Genomic DNA, 18098 nt, shown 5'->3' with positions numbered 1-18098 from the left:
CAAATTCTCTAATGTCAGTTTCAACAGCTTTGCTAGCCACAAATAATATCTTCACTTGTGGGAAACACTAATGGCTAGGTGGGACGGCTGCCAGACTGCAGACCACCTTCAGGACCAATAAACAACAAAAACAGTTATTTTAGTGACCTGACGCTCTGTCTCCAGCAGTATTTCAGCCACAGCATGTGGGTGTTTCTTAGGGACCCGTCTATGTGTTTGGATAGTGCCACGAAAAGCAGCCAATACCATACCATACCAATACCCCCTTTTCACCAAAATAAGTGGGTGTATACAGGTTTCTTTAACACAGGAAAAAACCCACCCACTTAAAATAGACAATAGACTCCGCTCCCATAGCCAGTAGACCAGAGCCATTTACAGGGCTCTGCAGCAGACAAGTGCCCCTCTCTGGTTTTTTGTTTTTTTTATTGTCCTGGTTCAATGCCACGGATGGGCCGGAAAACAGGTCAGTCACCAGTAAAGCAGCATGAAGGTCAGTGATAATGTGACTGTGGTTGCTTCTTTTTTATGTCTGTTACTTATTCAGTCTCTCAAACTTGGAGTCAACCAAATTTTGAACAATGTTTGAGCACTAAAAGTTTAGCTAAAATTTGCCTGTCCACTCAGTTGTCATATTTCCATCACTATTGATCGGAGCTGGAGCCGATGAATACCCGTAACTACTGCAGTCATTTGACCTGGGAGTGAATGTCCATTGTAACCTTTCAAATTCAATAAAAAAACAGATGTGAGTGAGTGTTAGTGGGTCATTGTGCAGTGGGGAAGGGGCTCAAGACATTGCAGCATTTCCTGCTGGGATTTTGCCATCAAAAGCAGGTATTTTAAGACAAAACATGAATTTTTTTGCACCAGTACCAAGTGGTTTTTGTGGCTTAATCTAACCAAACATTGGAAACAGCGTTGCTGAAATGAATTTCAGTGTATTTCCAACATAATGCATATAAATGTAACATATCCGTGGTTTGCAGAAATGTACAATGTCAACAATAATTCTTGCAGGTGGGTTGGTTCATTAAATAAGACCACCTCTCCTCACTTTCCCCTAATTCCAAAAATGGACACATAAAATCCTGCAAAGTGGAACTTTAAATTGCTTGTATTCTTTTCCCAAACTTAATCATTAATGATTACTCTTCAGCTTTTAGACTGTTCTTTTCATCACTGCATTTAGCACCATTTCTCTCATTATGTCTGTATAATATGATATGCTGTGATACATACTGTAGACAGCGTGATTGGATTTAGTGCACACTCTCATTATTACCTGTTTCCTTGTCCGCGTCTTGCCTGTTCGGAGCTTGATGTATCTGGCTATCAGCTCATTTCGACCTGGAGGGAAAAGACACAGAACATACTGTGAAACACTGACACACACACACACACACACACATGCTAAACCCTATTTGAACTATCTTTTTTTTCTCACAGACAATCACAAGCAGAAATCATATGACCCTGACAAACAACTTAGTGCCTGATTTAGCACTGTTGACCCAGCGACCCTGTGACGTGCAGTTTCACATAGTCGCACTGTAATCACTGGTACCCCTGTTGAGCCCTCCACACAAATACACACACACACACTCACAGACACACACAAAATCACACACGCCACCACCCTGAATACACATGACCCAACAATACAGGTATTCATGCAGACCGGCCGTCCCCTGATTAAAGGAACCAGCAGGCCAGCTGTACCCATGCTTACGTGTGTGCACATACACGCACACACGTAGACACACACACACACACACACACACACACAATTCAACCCATTGAATAGGGCGCACAGCAGACTCAGCATGACCTGGCTAGTATAGATTAGTGAGGGAGAGGGAGACAGAGGGAGAAAAGGAGCAGAAAACCACAGTGTTACATACAGAAAACCTGTGTGTTCATATGTAATACATAGTAGCTGAGTGTTGCACTACAGTGGCCTCCAAAGTCTGACCAGCACACAACTTTGGAGTCCCCAAAATTCAAAGATGACAGTTCGCTTTAAATTTTTTATGAAATTATGTAATTTGTCTGTTATTTAATTTGCTAACAAGCGTGGTTTGGTTCGTCTCCTGGTGTGTTTTCTGTTCCGACCAAGTGGAAAACCAAAGTCAGGCCAGCTGGCCAACTGATGGTCAAGATCAGCACAAAGCCAAACCTCTCTACACACTACCCAAATGGCTTGCAACAATAGCCCTAACTAACTAGCAGATGGTGTGTGTGCACGTCTATTTGTGCATATGTGTGTGCATGTGTGTGAGTGTGTGTGTGTGTGTGTGTGTGTGTGTGTGTTCTGACCAATCCCATTCTCACTGAGATAGGGAGCTTAGACTGATAACATCTACAGCTCCCCATGCAGGTGTTTTCCTTCTAGCAGTCAAAAGCTGCGACTGACGACAGCACACACGCAAAAACACACACACACACGCACACAAGTATATACATGCATGAGTGCCAACACACACACACACACACACACACACACACACACAGTCCGTCCATCCATCCATCCTCTGTTCTGGCTGCTCCCTTTCTCCCCTCCTCTGTCCCTCTTGTAGTGAATGGGCTTCCCTTCTGCTCCCTCCCTCTTCCTCTCTCTGCTTCTCTCTCTCCCTCTCTCTACTTGCCCAGTGAAAGACTTCAAGGCCAAAGTCAGATGGTCATTAACCGTGACGAACAGAAGCACCCCCCCTCTCCCTATCTCCAGGCTGAAGCCACTCTGTGTGCAAGCAGATATTGAGGGAAAGGACGCAAATGAAAAACACTTTTTAGTTGTGTGATTTTTAACCCCATTCACTTAAGATTAAAAAACAATAAGAAAGACAAGAAGCAGACTTGTCACAATATGATAGAATCAAACAGTGACTCCATCTTCAGTAAAGTGAACATGAAGGCAAGATGAGGTGAAGAGAGGAGGGAAATTCCAAAATTCAGATACAGTGACTGAAATGCAATACTTTACACACACATGTAAACACCACACTAAAAACAAAATGTTGACTGATTTGTCACATGGTGTTGAAAGAGCACACAAATACCTGTGACAATGAGTACATAATGATCAATCAAACTCCCAGCTTCCAGTACATTTACCGGACTTGTAAATATATTCGTCTCTGGTCTTCCAAAGAAGCATTACTGTATTAGTTTACTGTCGCTCCCCACGCTCAGTTAGCAGAGTGATTAAGAGCTTCAGCTGCTTTACAGAATAGCTGGAAAAACCCTTTCAGAGTTAGTTCAAAGCCTTGTTGACCGCGCTCGCTAACAAGGCCGCAGTGGAGTAGTGTGTATTGTTGTGTACCCTGGGAAGACCTCAGAGACCACATGGGCCCGAGTCTGGCCCACAGCCTGGCTTCACTAACACTGAGGAGGAGTGTGTGCTTGTTGCGACATACATGGGACAGTTTAAGTGTTTGGTACAGTGGTGCACCTCCCACAGACCAAACATACAGCGTCCAGCAATGAGATGGCTTCTGTGGATTAGTTTGCTTCTCACCAGGTGGCACTGTTTTATTGTCTTTTTCAGGTACAATGGCACAAACCATCACCGCTCCTGCTAACCACACAGTTAATCTTTCATCTCTCGCAAACAAGCTGCCAGTTTCTTTAAACAGTAACTAAACCCTGGAGATGTTTGCTGCCAGATGATGTCACCTGCAGAGAGCAACAGGTGGTGACATCACCTGATGCTAAAGATCAGCCAACAGCAGTTTGTAGTTACAGTGACTGCATATGTGACTTATTTCAAAGGAATTTGAAGGAGGAAAAGCTCTTGCGGGTTCAGTTTTGATGCCTCGTTATATCCTGGTCTGATGAAGAAAGAGATTCTGTTTTAAAGTGTGCCTATCAGTGATACGATTTGTTTTTAATATGTCAATGTTTTGATGTCGTCGTGATTTTGGTTCACATTTGGTTGTTTTTGTATATGTTGGTCATTTTTGTGTGATGTAATGTGAGAGGATTCATTTGAAGTGACCAACCCACAGAGAATTATCATCCATGCCTACAGAGCAATTTAGCAATTTAGTATATTTTGCCTGTATACACATTCAGGAGACCCAAAGCTAAATTAGCATGATATCTCTACTGTTCTGGCTCAGTCTCATCTGATTTTATCAACCCTGTTTCCAGTCACAAGTCTCACGTTTCTGCACTTGAGTCGTGCCAATACCACTTTCCGAAATGCCTCCAATACTGCCTAAAATACTGGATGGGGCATCGGCGAATACGCGAGTCTATGTACCAATCTGATACCATGTATTGGTAGCTTTCAACTGGATAAAATGCCAGTTTTCCATTTTCAAGTCAATTCTTCTTTCCCGCTCTAAAAAAGTAGCCTACACTAAGACTTGCGCTGTGCAGCCACTGGCAACCACTGCTTTACAGCAGTCAAGAGGAATTGATTTCCGGTAAATAGTGTAAGGGTAACCATTAGCAAAATGCCAGGAATTTTGTGATATTTCACACTGGAGAGTCCCATCAGTTTAGCTTTGAACCTGAATCATGCCACACAATGATAGCAATCATTAAACACCCACAGGGTAAGCAGTTTACAGCTGTTAATTTTTTTTAAACGCAATTGTATTGGTACTTGGTGTCAGCCAATTTCAAGTATCGGAATCAGTATCAGGAAGGAAAAATTGCATCAGAAAACATCTACCCTACACTCAAGCCCCAAGTCCTAAACTTTGAGTTTTGAGTCCTTAACAAGTCACAATGCTCTCTTCGCCTAATGTAATGCCATTTTTACAAAAGTGTAATAATATATCACATTTACAATACTTTCTGTATTTGTACTTATTTGTTGAAACAAGTTTGTTGGAAGCTGTTGTGACTCCATTTGTAATTTTTGACACACATTTGGCATACTGCAATATGGTTTTTGTTGACCAGCATAGAGTTTTTGTACCTGAACAATATTATCTTTTGTGTCTTTTTGTATCTTTTATGTTTTCATTATTTTTTCCGACTGGCGCTCAGTAACATAACATTAGTTCTTCATGGTTCAGTCCTGCAATTCGATCTGATACTGTTGGACTGATTTTTAAATAACGTACTTTTTAATCTTTGGGCTTGGGGGAAGGTATCAAGTATTTTCAAGTCGAAAGGCTCAGTCCAAGTGAAGTCACCAGTCATTGGTGTTTAAGTCCAAGTTGAGTTGTAAGTCTTCTTTGATTCTGTCAAGTCAAGTCTTAAGTTATCATATTTTTTTTTACACCACTCTAACTCAAGTCCAAGTCATGTGACTGGAGTCCACACCTCTGGCTGTTTCTAGCAGCAGCAGACATCTGTTTTGACAGACAATGTTAGTGACTGGCTGGTGAACACAGCGGAGCACTGAGCAGCTAAAGAGGCAGATATTACCCTTTGGTGTTTGTGGAGCCCAAAACAGAGCTGACAGGAGAGTGAATATTAGACTTAATACGAGTTAACACAACTTGCCAAAACACTCAAATGAATGCTAATGTTTCTGGGTATGTAGTGTATCTAGGCAACAGTTTCACCTCTCTGCCCTGATGAAGGCTGTGAGGCAACACCTCCAGTCAGAGGAAAATAAATTAAATGTTCACTGAAAGGGAATATAGGCATGTTTTATACAATGTGACAATATTGAATAAAATACTTTCATAAGGCTGTAGTGAAGATGTTTGGGAGATGTCTGTGGCCTGTGTCACTGCTGCAGCCTACACTTCCCCCATTACCATTCACAGCATGCTGCAGCCCTCTGTAATACGTCTGTTTTGAACATGTCCCTGATCCACAGCTTAAGAGACAGACAAGGTTCAATACCAATTAAATGACTTTCATATCCATCCAGTAGATCCATACGATGTTTCTGTAGGGGACAAAGCCACTACCCATTACATTGTATCTCTGCTGTACCTTTGCCAAGGATAATAGCACTATTATTCACCTTTTTATTCTTTCTCCCTTTTATACACATCCATTTATGATTTTTTTATGCTTCTCTCCCACAAAGTTCGTCCCAGCACTTTTGCACATTTTCCTTCTTCTTTTCTATTTCAGTCCATTTCCCTGCAGCCACTTGGGGGGTATTCTTAGACCCACATAGGTCCCCTCTCCATCACATGTTACCTCTTTCTTTTCTGTAGGAAAACTCAAATGCCACACATTTTACTGTTAATGTAATGCTCAAGGAAACCACAAAACCACCATTATTAACACTGGGGTTTGGTTTGAATAGTGAAGAAAATAATGCCAAGTTTTTAAGTAACCCCAAGGTTACGTGCATTCAGTGTGTTGCTTTTGCGTTTGTAGAAAAACAAATTTATGCTTTTTTTCTTACAAAAAAAAAAAATTAATAAGGCCTCCATGTTTCTCGAAAGCCAAGTTAAAAAACATGCATGGGTAAATATGTGAGCTTGTCCTATTCTGTGTGCATCAGGAGCCAAAAATAAGAACAAACTAGATGCTGTTTCAGAACTTAAGTTTGCACTGATGTTCTCAGAACAATTAAACCCTCTCTAGCAGACTGTTTTACACAGCCTGTTTAATGTTGAGCTGCTATTCCACCTCACCATTCTGTATAAAAGGTACCAACATGGACTGGGGGTACAGAGTTGTTCCACCATTAAACCAACAGTGATGATACTAAACAGAGCAGAATCAACGTCTGTTAAAAAGGACAGTTTGCAAGGCAAGACTACACACACAAACACACGCAAAATGCTAACATTGTTGTGTTACATATAAAGCCTCTTTTGCTTCCAGAATGCGGGCATGGTGTCTAAAATCCCACAGTGGGGCGGCGTTATGCCTTACTTGTTTGGTTTAGTGTAAAAAGAAATCAAAGAAGCAAAGCTGCTGTAATAGTGGATCTTTTTTACGACAGTATTTCTGAATCTCAAAGGGGCCACTGTTTAACTCAACTGACCCTTTGCTTGGCCTAAACCCTTTATTGTTAGCCGCTGCTACTCCGTCAAGCTGACGGAGCTAGCATGTAGCCCACACTTTAACCAGCTGCACACCATAAAGAAATATTATTCAATTTTTTTGAAAAACATAAAAGCAATTTCAGAGAGCAGATAAGATGGTCTACAATATTAATTTGAAGGATATATTCGGGATGTCAAAGTGACTTAGCAACATTAGGTTAAAAGTTTATGAGTGTCATTAATACACGTGCCCCATGCACAGTGTCAAGCCGTGACTGGCTCCAAATCCACAAAACATGCCCAATGTAGAAAAATCTAAAACAATTGCATGAATGTCTATGGAGCACAGCCGTACATTTGTTGGACCCTGGTTGCAGCTAGCTGATGCAATGCCAAAAGTGGCCAGTCTGCATTCAAGGGTGGGACTTAGCAAAGGGTCAATTGGGTAACAGTGCTTAATATGTCAACAACTTGGACACAAAAAAAAAATAGCTTTGAAGATGGTACAGAGGCAGAGAACAAAGTGAGATTGTTTTTTTGGTTTGAGTATTTGTAGCCAAAACTGTGTGTAACATGCTGTTGTTTCCATTTGGTCTGGGACTGTTTGTCCTGGTTTTGCTTTAAGAAAGAGAAATCTAGGTGCTACAGCACACACTGCTATTTTGGATAGTTTGCTCCCAACTTTCCAGCAGTTTTCAGAAGACTCTTCCTTTTCGGTTTCAACATGACAATGGGCCTGTGCACAAGGATAAGTCCTTAAAAGGTCCTGGATTGATTTGTTTGTTGTTGTTTTTTTACCACTTGGGGGCACCTGACAAAGTCCAATATCCAGTCTCATTTTAGCTCTGTTTTTATCTCCACCAACATTTGAGGGAAATACCTGCATTTTTCGTTGTTAAATACCCTCTGAAGTTCACAGGATAGTGGTCAAATTTGTCTGCTGTTAGGTGCTGGACTGGTACACCCCTTTTCCACCAAAATAAGTGTGTGTCCGCGGGCTTTTTTAAACACAAGTAAACCCGCTAAAAATAGGCTATAGACTCCTTTCCTAGTAGACCAGAGCAGCATTAGGCCCGTTTCCACTGAAGAAGTTCCTAGTACTATTTGGGGGGCAGGAACTACTACAGGAACGTCCCCTCGCTCGGCCCTCTCAACCGCCGGTTCTCCACTGAGAGAGCAGAGTAGGAGGAAGGTTCCTGTAAAGTTACCGGGCTATGGATGTGATGTAATCGTTGCACGACCATTTTGACCGGGGCGACGTAGTGACGTAGGGTAAACTCAGTGAGTTTAGTGAGTTACTACAGACACCGCTATCGGCTTTAGTTTTAGTCTTTGTCAATTTGGTAAAAAATTGTCAACATAACGAGCATGAGGAGGCATTGGTGCATATGTTTATTGAGAATGGGATGTTTACAAGAATGTGGGCTAACTGCCTTCACAAAATGTTGTATTTGTATTGTGATACCTAATCTAAAGTTCTTAACTCTTGCCCCAGACAACTATCCCCAATATTTTAATAAACCTAATACGTGAACTAACAAAAACATCTCTATACAATAAGAATTAAACTGAAATGAGCAAACACACTCTTGCGCCTGACGTCACTAATGCAATACTGGCTGAATGGGAAATGTTCAACACAAACACAAATGGTTAAAATCTTCAGGTGTCCACATACTTTTGGCTATTTAGTGTGTGTATCAAGTTTCAGAGGCAAGATTTCATCAAAGTATTTAAAAGAAAAAAAGTCTTTAATGTCTGGGATTTACAATAAAACTGAGACCTAAAACTCTAGAATCATGAAGAAATCACTAAATTTCACTCTGCATACAGAGAGAGGAGGGGGGAGAGAAAAACGACAGAAAGAGAGAGGGGAGGGAGACGCAGCTGGTGGCAGCCAGAGGACCATCTGTTCATCACTCTATTAGTTCACACACACACACACACACATACACACACACACACACACACATACACACACAAATACATACTCTCTCTCTCAGTGTCACGCTCATTCTGAGACGTGCACACATACACATGACGCACCTATAGCACGCCTCTGTTTCCTCTCTTTAACAGTTTATCTTTCTTTCCTGTGTCCCTGACACTCGAGGCCCTGTGAGACAGCCCTCACACACACAGTCGTCTACCCAGTAATTCTCACAGTCTGACACACCACAGCGAACATTTCAACAGCTCACCCAATCACTGGATGTGTTTATAACACTCTGTAGAGATGTCACATTCTCCCACAACACACTGTGTGAATTTGTGTTGAACGATCACAAATTACCCACATTCTTTAAATATGGTGCAAAATACACTAACAAGTGTCCTACGCTAACAATGTAATTTAGCTTCAATCCAAATCTTCCTCCTTTGGTATGACAGATTAGATACCAGGGAAACATCAGGCACATGTAACACATCACATCTGTGCTGTAGCAGTGGGTCTTATAGGTGATAAATTGATCTATAGAGAATTAATCAACAACAATTTTGAAGACTGATTAATTGTTCACGTAGTGTATCAAGGAAAAACTAAGCATCCACTGTTTTAAGCTTCTCTAATGTGAAATGCTGCTGCTTTCTTTATTTGATATGATGAAAATTTTGGTTTCTTGGCCTTGGTCATTTCTAACTACTTTCTGGTAACACAAGTAAAACTTCCCTCCCTCAGTGACTCACAGCAGTCACCTCCCATTACTCACCGTACATCTTTCCTTCATCTGACAGGATAATCTTCCTCCTTCCACAGGGCGGGTAGATGGCCAGGGCCTCTTGGAAGCTCTGCTCGATGTCGGGGCTCCAGACCCCCTCGGGGTCCCCATCCATGGTCTTGTCCCCTCCTGAGTCACTCAGTCTTTCCATATCGTCCCCTGGACTCTCACTGCCGCTCCAGCTACTGCGTTCCATACTGGCAGCTAACCAGCCGACGTATACCCAACACTAACGCTAATGGTTTGACACTAAGTAAGTAACGTGATGAAAAGCTAAAGTGAAACTCTAGCTGACTAATACTAATGGCAATAATTAACTCCCAGCGGGGACAGCCAGCTGAGGAAACTAGAAACTGAATGCTAATGCTAGCTGCTGCTTCAACAAAGGTAATCCCAAAATCTAACCACCAATAATAAAACTAAAAGTGGCTGGTAGACTGCAGACAACTCGGCAGGCTGCTCCAAATCCAGCGTCAGACAGCAGGAACCCTGAAATGAAGAACAAAGTATTGTATTAGCTGCGGTTAGTTGTGCACAGCAGAGCATCTTGGTAGGAGAGTGGTTACAGCGCATGCTACACAGCCACAGGTTCAATTCAAGCATTAGGACCTTTCTCACCCTGTTTCAATCAACCTTTCACACTGTCATCTGCCAAATGAAGGCAAAAATGCCAAATAAAATCTTAAGTTGTGTGCAGGTGCAGTATGCATTGGTTTGGGGGCTCACTGAATGCCATGGTGGTCGCAGCTAAGTGCATATAGCAATTGAAATATTATCCATATTTTTCATTTAACACAGAACTACGCATTGCATGGATACAGGGATTTTGTTTATAGTTAACTTATAGTTTATTAAGATACAACACATACAACTGACAGATAACAATTACATTGCTGGGGCAATTCTAACTTCAACATCACCAACAAGGACAGGAACACAGCCTCTGATTGGTTGACAGGCTCAGCTCAAGGCATAATGGACGGCTACTGGATGGCTAGCAACAACACTAACCGTTTGCAACATGTGAAAATGGATAATCACAGAAGACTTTTAGTGTCGGATTCATCTATACGGATTTATTTGCCTAAGAAAAGAAACAACCCTCATTAGAAAAGCCTAATACTAATGATGCTAATGTTAGCTTCTGGGCAAAAAAATAGCAGGTCTCTTGTGTAACATTCCAATAACATAACGCTATATGGTATTAGTAAAGTCAATGTTGTGTATGACATTGATACCCCAGAGTTAACTTCTGTATGGTCCTGTATGTCAGATTTTTTTCATCAATCAGTTGGAAAAGATCCACTTCAGCGATACAGGACGTAGTTTATTTTCAGATAGCATTACATTAAAGTCAGACATCACATTTATTTTTCACCTGCCCAATCTGACAACTGCATGAGGCATTCCATTTGCCCGAACAGTTTTCTTGCCCCAGGCAAGCTTAACTGTCAAGCCCTGACACTAATAGCTATTACACTATAGGTCTTTATCTGGTTAACTGTTGGGTTTTGCAGTTTCTGTAAATACAGTTTCTATGGTAATTCTCTCAATATTCCATCACTCATTGAGCATATAACATGCACCTGCTGGTATCCTGATTTAATTTTGTCTAAATGCAACCTCTGTTGTTCACATTACATTTCCTCTATTTTTTTGTGAACTCCATACCTTAAAGTTCAGACTGCGCCTGCGATATTAGCTCAATGACACATGGTTCCTGGCTATTGGTTAGCTGCATCGCTGCACATAAAAAATAAAACAAACTTTTCTTTCAAGCAACGTAAGACAAAGTGAAAGAGTTTCATTAGACAAAGCTACATACTAAGGTGTTGTTGTTTTTTTCAATTTCAAATGGAAGTCAAGTCAGCTGATGCCTTGATATGCAAGCTGCAATGAGTCACAAATATAGCTTATAGTGGTAGGCTACTGTTCTATATATACAGTATGTCATCAGCAAGAAACCTAGTTTGTCCGGTTTACTTTGTATGATGTGCATTGCGGTTCAGGAGATTCCACTTTTAACTTTTGATTTTGTACTTGCTTTGAATAGACGTGATCACCAAAACCCAGAATTTCATTACAGAAAACAGGGCAAACATAATAGAAATGGGCCATTCTACAATCTCTGGAGCCACTCTGTGATTCATGCTGATATTAAGTCTGTATTTTACCAAGAAAATATTTTCTAGTACAGCTTTAAGTTCTGATCAACACATTGTAGGCCTGCATCCCAGCTGCTAGAGGGAAATTATTGCTTCTTTTCATGTAGGAAATTGCCTATTTTGTTAAACCGCTGTGGTAGCCCAACATCAAATCCACACGCACATAAGTGGAGCAAATGAATGCGTGACAGACAGACAGACAGACAGACAGACAGACAGACAGACAAACGGACCACTACTACACACAGCTACTAGCAGACTTGGGAAGTTAAAAAAAGAGAAACTGAAGGGGTTTGCCAGCTGCCTACAATTCTTCTAAAATCCCCCACAGTAAACAGCAGGGTTGGCGTAGTACACCAACATATGCACACACACATGCACACACATAGAAACACACACACAATTACAGTGCCAGTTCCTTGGGCGAACACATGTCATTTTGTCTGGTCTTCTACTGTTCACACTTCCCATGCACTGTCCCTTGCCACAGCCTGCACAAGCCTGCAGTGTGAAGTGTATGTCAGTTTGTGTACCGTGTGTGTGTGTGTGTGTGTGTGTGTGTGTGTGTGTGTGTGCCTGGCTAATTTTAACACAATTACACTTGACAGTGCGCATGCACACACATGCAACTGAAGCCCATAAAGCAGCAGGCAACATTTTGGACACATTTTAACCCTGTACACTTGAGCCCAGCTCTATGCTATTTAACACCTGGGGCAAAACACTGCAAGGCCACAAGAAAACATCCGTTGGCTTAGACTCCCAGTCATGTGTAATGAATGAGATCTGCTGGTTTTACTAGAGTTTGTTCTCTGGTTCTCTCTTCATGCTTATTCTATTCACCCTCATTTCCGTTTCCTCTCCAACTTCCCACCCTTGCTTTCTTCCCCTCTTCCCTCCTGCCCTCCCCCAGCAGTTTTCCATTCAAACAAGGATTCATTCATCCAGCGGGCTGTATGGTTGAGCACCAGCAGCAAGATTTGTTCCCTCTACACCGAGTGTGAGTGTGTTTGTGAATATGCAACTGAGTGTGCTATGGCGAAGTATCCTTCTTCACAAGTAACAGAGGCTTTGATCATCTTGGATTCATGGTACAATGAATCCACTGATCACACGTTTAAATGGCAGAAATAAAGGACTGAAACATCCATAGAAACATTTCAAACCACTCCTGCTGTGTAATCCGGTTCTTTGCTGTCTATTAGTGTGCTCAGTATGTTCTCAACAATCAACATTTCATCAAAATATGAATAAATACTGCTTCTATTTGGCTTTGGTGGTTGAAGGAGTGTGATAGTGTGGATCGGTAGCGGAGCTAAAACAATCAAACTTTTCAACAGTCAACTGCCTTTTAAAGCCTGCAGCAGTGAGTCTTTAACCCCCTTTACATTGCCTCTTCAAGGCAGGAATTTTACCCCGTTATTCCATCTCGCCGTGCTGTGCAAAAGCCACAATCCTAGAATCAGGGGACAGAGTTGTCTCACCTTTAAGCCAGCATTGGAGGTAGTAACAGCGCCATGATGAAGTCTGAATAAATACAACAGCCAGCAGGACGGGATCATGGGCCGCATTGGGTGTGACGTTTCGACGACGTGTTATACATGCGATCAAAAATTTAAAAAGTAGCTAATAGCCGTTAGCAGCTAACTCAAAGAAGAACAACAGTGGTTGAAAATGCCCACAAATCTGGAAAACAATTAGACCCGGGAGCTCCTTACCATCCGAGCAGAGGACGAGATCAGCCGCCATGTAACAGGGACGGTAAATGATTGTTATTGTTATGTTAATGCCATTGTTATATTTCATAAAGCGCTGTCAATGCATCTGTTATATGTCACACTATGCCCATGCTGTTGTGTTACATATCACGTCCGTCACACCTTTTTTGCTTCCGCAATGCCTGCATGATGTCTATAATCATGCACTGGAGTGGCATGATACCGCTGTTGTCTGGTTCTGTGTTAAAATACAAAGGCGTCATAACTTCATAGCAGCTTTATAGTGACCCTATAGCACGATCTCTGTGTATAAAGGGCTTTTGATTGTTCCAATTTACCACACAGAGCTTAAAAGCTGCTCTAATCAATATTTTAATGAGTCAAATGGTATTTGTAATGTGAAAGGGGTTGCCTTTTAGGGTCTTTTAGCTCACTGTTTTTTTAGTTATCAAGAAGCTTGTTTTCAGACACAGCTGGCAGCGATTTTTTGGAGTAAAACTCTGATAAATCCACAGAACACTTGTTGCCCAGCAAGGTCAGGAACTAGCTTGTGAACACAGTGGAGCATTTAGCAGGTAAAGAGATGGATTTTGGATGTGTGAACAGCTGTTTGCTAATGTGTTGACCACAAAAATGTTATAAGGTGACGTCAGTGTAATGTTTTTACCAGGGATGTCATGATACCAGAAATTTAATAGTCATTACCAATTCCGGTGAAATTCCACAATTCTCGATACCAAATTCAATACCACGGTAAAAAAACAAAACAAAAAAAAAAACATAAATCCCATGTACTTAAACATACACTCCTTTTTAAAAAAAAATATGTCAATTCAATTTAATTTAAATTTTAGTGTTAATCCCTGATGCAAAGTACTTTTCTATGTGGGTTCACAAGATTTTGTGGGTGAGGAAACATATATTGATATATAACATATAGAATATTAACATATTTCTTCTCCATTGTTTTTGTTGTTTAGCACTTTTAAGATGTGACACCTCGTGGTAGGCGATCTGTCCTGCCCCTCCTCCACTGTGATTGTACATCTGTGTAAAGTAACAGTGACAAGTGCAACATTTTAACCAAAAAAGAAAGAAAAAAAGCCAAACACGCAGCACTCAGCGTAGAATAGAAGCTCCAAGCCTCGTTACGCTGCTGGTGTTTGTAGTATAGTGTAAATACACTGCATTACAATTTCGAAGAATTTTAAAAAAGTATGCCGACCTCGAGGAAAAACGCTTTTCTTTTTGACACACTGTGGTGGAGCTGTTGCTGCAGCTGTACTTGACGTCATGTTCCATGTGTTGTTGTTCTTCTTTCTTTAGCATTTAACGGCACATTAGAACACTAATGTAAGTGTATAAGTGTCCAGTCCAGTGCGGAAGAACTGCATCCCTGGTAGCTACAGTACTGGAAAATAAGTACCACTACGTTTTTGGAATTTTGGCATCAACTTGGTGCAGAAGTATCAGTTCACAGCCATAGTGGCCAAAATATTAATTAATTAAGGACATGACTTTGGATTCTTTCTGAAGCAGAATCAGCTGAGAGACTTTGTGTGCATAAGGGTCTTGATCTTCTCCCTTTTTGAGTCAGTTATTATCTGTAAATCACTTCAAGCACAAAGCAGTACTGCACATTCAAATCATCTTTTAAGAGTTGGCTCTGAAAAAACTCAACAAATGATGGAGAAGAGAATGTCATTCACAAAACATTTGACCTCTTTGAAAGCATGTGTTGAAGAAATGACAATAACCCACCTACAATAAAATGAAATGGGCTCTCAATCCCTGCCGCAACATTTTGTCTGGACAGCTTTCCAGTCAATCACGGGGTTTACACAAAGCAACCATTTACACCTACAGACAATTTAGACTAGCCAGTTTACTTTATTAGCCTGGCCTGCATGTCTTTGGACTGTGGGAGCAGGCCAGAGGACCCACACAAAATCTACATTGTTGTTGCACCAATGTGGCACACTATTCAAATGTTACAATAAATCCTATTGTTGTGTTAGCGCTGCTCCTGTGTGTGATCTTTACAAATGATTTAGTTAGGTGATCAACCAGAAAGCTGAGATCACATTCAAATGTGCTGGAGCCTGTTGCACCAACTGTTCCTCAGTTCACACTTTGTAAGTTTAAAAGTTCAAATGGTAAATGGACTGCATTTGTATCTGGGTGAATGAGAGGCAAAATTGTTGGTTGAATAAAAGTGCTTCTCATTCACTTATTCTCACACACACACACACACACACACACACACACACACACACACATACACATATACATCGATGGCAGCAAGCTACCATTCAAGGTGCTGGCCAAGGTGCTGGGGTTCCATGGGGATCTTGTCATATTTTGACACTTGGGCAGACTGTAAGGACAGTAGGGGCAGCCTTTTGCATTGTATTTAGAGGGGGTCAGCAACAAGCACCATGAGTTAACTCACATGACCAAGAACAGGTTGGCAGTTAAGTTCAGGCAACAAAACGACTTGGTTAGGGTGAGGAAAAGGTTGTGACGACTCAGGACAAGAAAACCAGTCTCCTGGATGTAAGTCCTGTACTTGTTGGACCCATCCACCATTATTATTAATTTATTTAAATTCAGCTAGTCCTCATAAATTCTGCATGACTTTGCGATTTTACATAACCACCACAACTTAACTCCAAGTTCGATTATTTAAAACAGGTGAAATCTCATTTTATTGTGGAGCTGCACCCACATATTGATTTGCTCTGCCCCTCCTTGCCTCTTGCCCTCTCTGCTTCTTATGAGACGACTGCTGCAGGAGTGTGAGCTCCATGCCTGGGACAGAGTCACACACACAGTAACATGGCTAGCTGTTAGCATTATACTGCTACTGTTACCCAATGGTTATTAGCAGGTTTAACAACAGAGTTGAGGTGTTTCAGTGTCAGTGTGAGATTGTTGGGGCCATTTAACGACTCCATATCTGATGTTAGCTGCTGCTGCTGTGTTCACTTCTCCTAACTGGGCGGATGGAGAAGCTTTGGGGCGGATCTGGCTCCTGTCTAAAGTTGAACCTGGCAGCTCCACAGAGCCCAGTTGATGGCCTTGGAGCTCTGTGGCTGGCTTCCAGACATCGGGGTGCTTCACGGCACTTCCACCTATGGTTGAAACCCAGTGTTCACACTCTGATGCGCTCTCAGGTACCAAAATCTGGCACAGATGGATTTAACATGAATAGGTACTCGGTAGTACCTATTCATGTATGTATTCGGTTTGTACCCTTTAAAGTACCAAGTGCGGTACCTAGCCCTGAAGTTTATGTGAGTTTATGTGTTGCTAAATATGTACACCTATACATCCAGCATGAAGAAACATCAGCATTCATTTGGCGTATTTTGTGTCCACCTGATGATCATGAGTCTGATATTCTTTATCTTTTAAGCTGTTTTTGGTCTTGGTACTAACTCCTGAGAGAACTCCTGGTTCTTTGGCTGCTAAATGCTCCACTCTGTTTACCAGCTAGTCACTAACATTGTTTGTTGTTTGTTGCTGGGCTGGTGGAATAATGTGGGTTTCTAAAGCTTTTTCTGTGAAAATAGTTGTGTGCTAAGGTCAAAACAACTATGAGAGCAGTGAGAGTGAGCTCACTAAAGTTGCACGCCAGGAAATGTAAACAATGAGCTGAAAAAAACCCTAAAAAAAAACAAGTAGAGCTGAAGGGAACAGCAGAGCCAGGTTATTATTCTATGTAGGTTTGTTAGTGTGAGTGACCATTTTAACCTTACATAGTCACCTGATCTATTGCTATTACAGAAATAGTGATTAAAGTTAGTAAGTTTTAATGGTGCCACCTGGCATGTTTATTCACTTGTAACTAGTAGTTACTTAGTATTTACAAAGGACTTTACACAAAAACTTTGAAAAGTATTTATGAAAAGCCAGTCAAACCAAATTCAGATTATTAATTAGACATAAATGTCTCTGCCATTATTGCACCTAAGGACTGTAGCTGTAGTTTTGCAGCTGCTTAAAATGGTGCAAATCGGGGATGAGTAGGTGAAGGAGCGGAGGAGAGAAGAGGTTTCATGGTTAACAGAAGAATCACAGTGAGGCGGAGGAGATGTGAGCATGAGAGGGGCCCAGCAGCAGATGGACGCTGGAGAGAGACATTAGTCACACAACAATCAACCCTGACTGGGCGACTCCTCTGCACCCTGGGTGCCTCTCCTCTCTGTGTGTCTCTCTGTCACCAGGCAGGCCTGGGCCACTCCAGCCAGGACAGCAGGCTTCATGGTGTCAGTGCCAGCCTTCAGGAGAACACACACAGGGCATGCAGCCACAGCCCTGCAGCTGCCTTGGACTCTCATGCTCTCCCACTGTGTTGCCTTTCTTCCTCTTTCACTTCTTTCTTACAGCACTCACTGGCTTCCACCACATGCCAACTACATGTATGTGTTTGTGAGGATGCAATGTGCATGGCTCTCAGCCTCCATATTCTCAAAAGCAGGCCAGTGGGGTTGTAATGAAATGTAATGCTGCTGATGTGTGAGTGCCTCAATGACCAGAGGGTGTGTGTGTGTGTGTGTGTGTGTGTGTGTGTGT

At 41.7% G+C, this 18098-nt stretch overlaps 1 protein-coding gene across 1 annotated transcript in view; it reads right to left on the bottom strand.

Moving 5' to 3' along the window:
- The window catches only part of LOC126407974 (transcriptional enhancer factor TEF-1-like), a 56207-nt gene that overhangs the window by 23893 nt on the left and 14216 nt on the right, over window positions 1-18098 (bottom strand). Inside the window, exons 2-3 of the mRNA XM_050073309.1 lie at window positions 9629-10126; window positions 1286-1350 (exon numbers count right to left, since the gene is read on the bottom strand). Of these exons, the coding sequence (XP_049929266.1) occupies window positions 1286-1350; window positions 9629-9833 (270 nt within the window). The 5' untranslated portion in view covers window positions 9834-10126. The remainder of the gene's footprint in view (window positions 1-1285; window positions 1351-9628; window positions 10127-18098) is intronic.

The sequence above is a fragment of the Epinephelus moara genome, chromosome 20 (assembly GCF_006386435.1).
Source record: "Epinephelus moara isolate mb chromosome 20, YSFRI_EMoa_1.0, whole genome shotgun sequence".
Taxonomy (NCBI): Eukaryota; Metazoa; Chordata; class Actinopteri; order Perciformes; family Serranidae; genus Epinephelus; species Epinephelus moara.
Note: the sequence above shows the minus strand (reverse complement) of the source record. Positions and strands in the feature narration are given on the sequence as shown.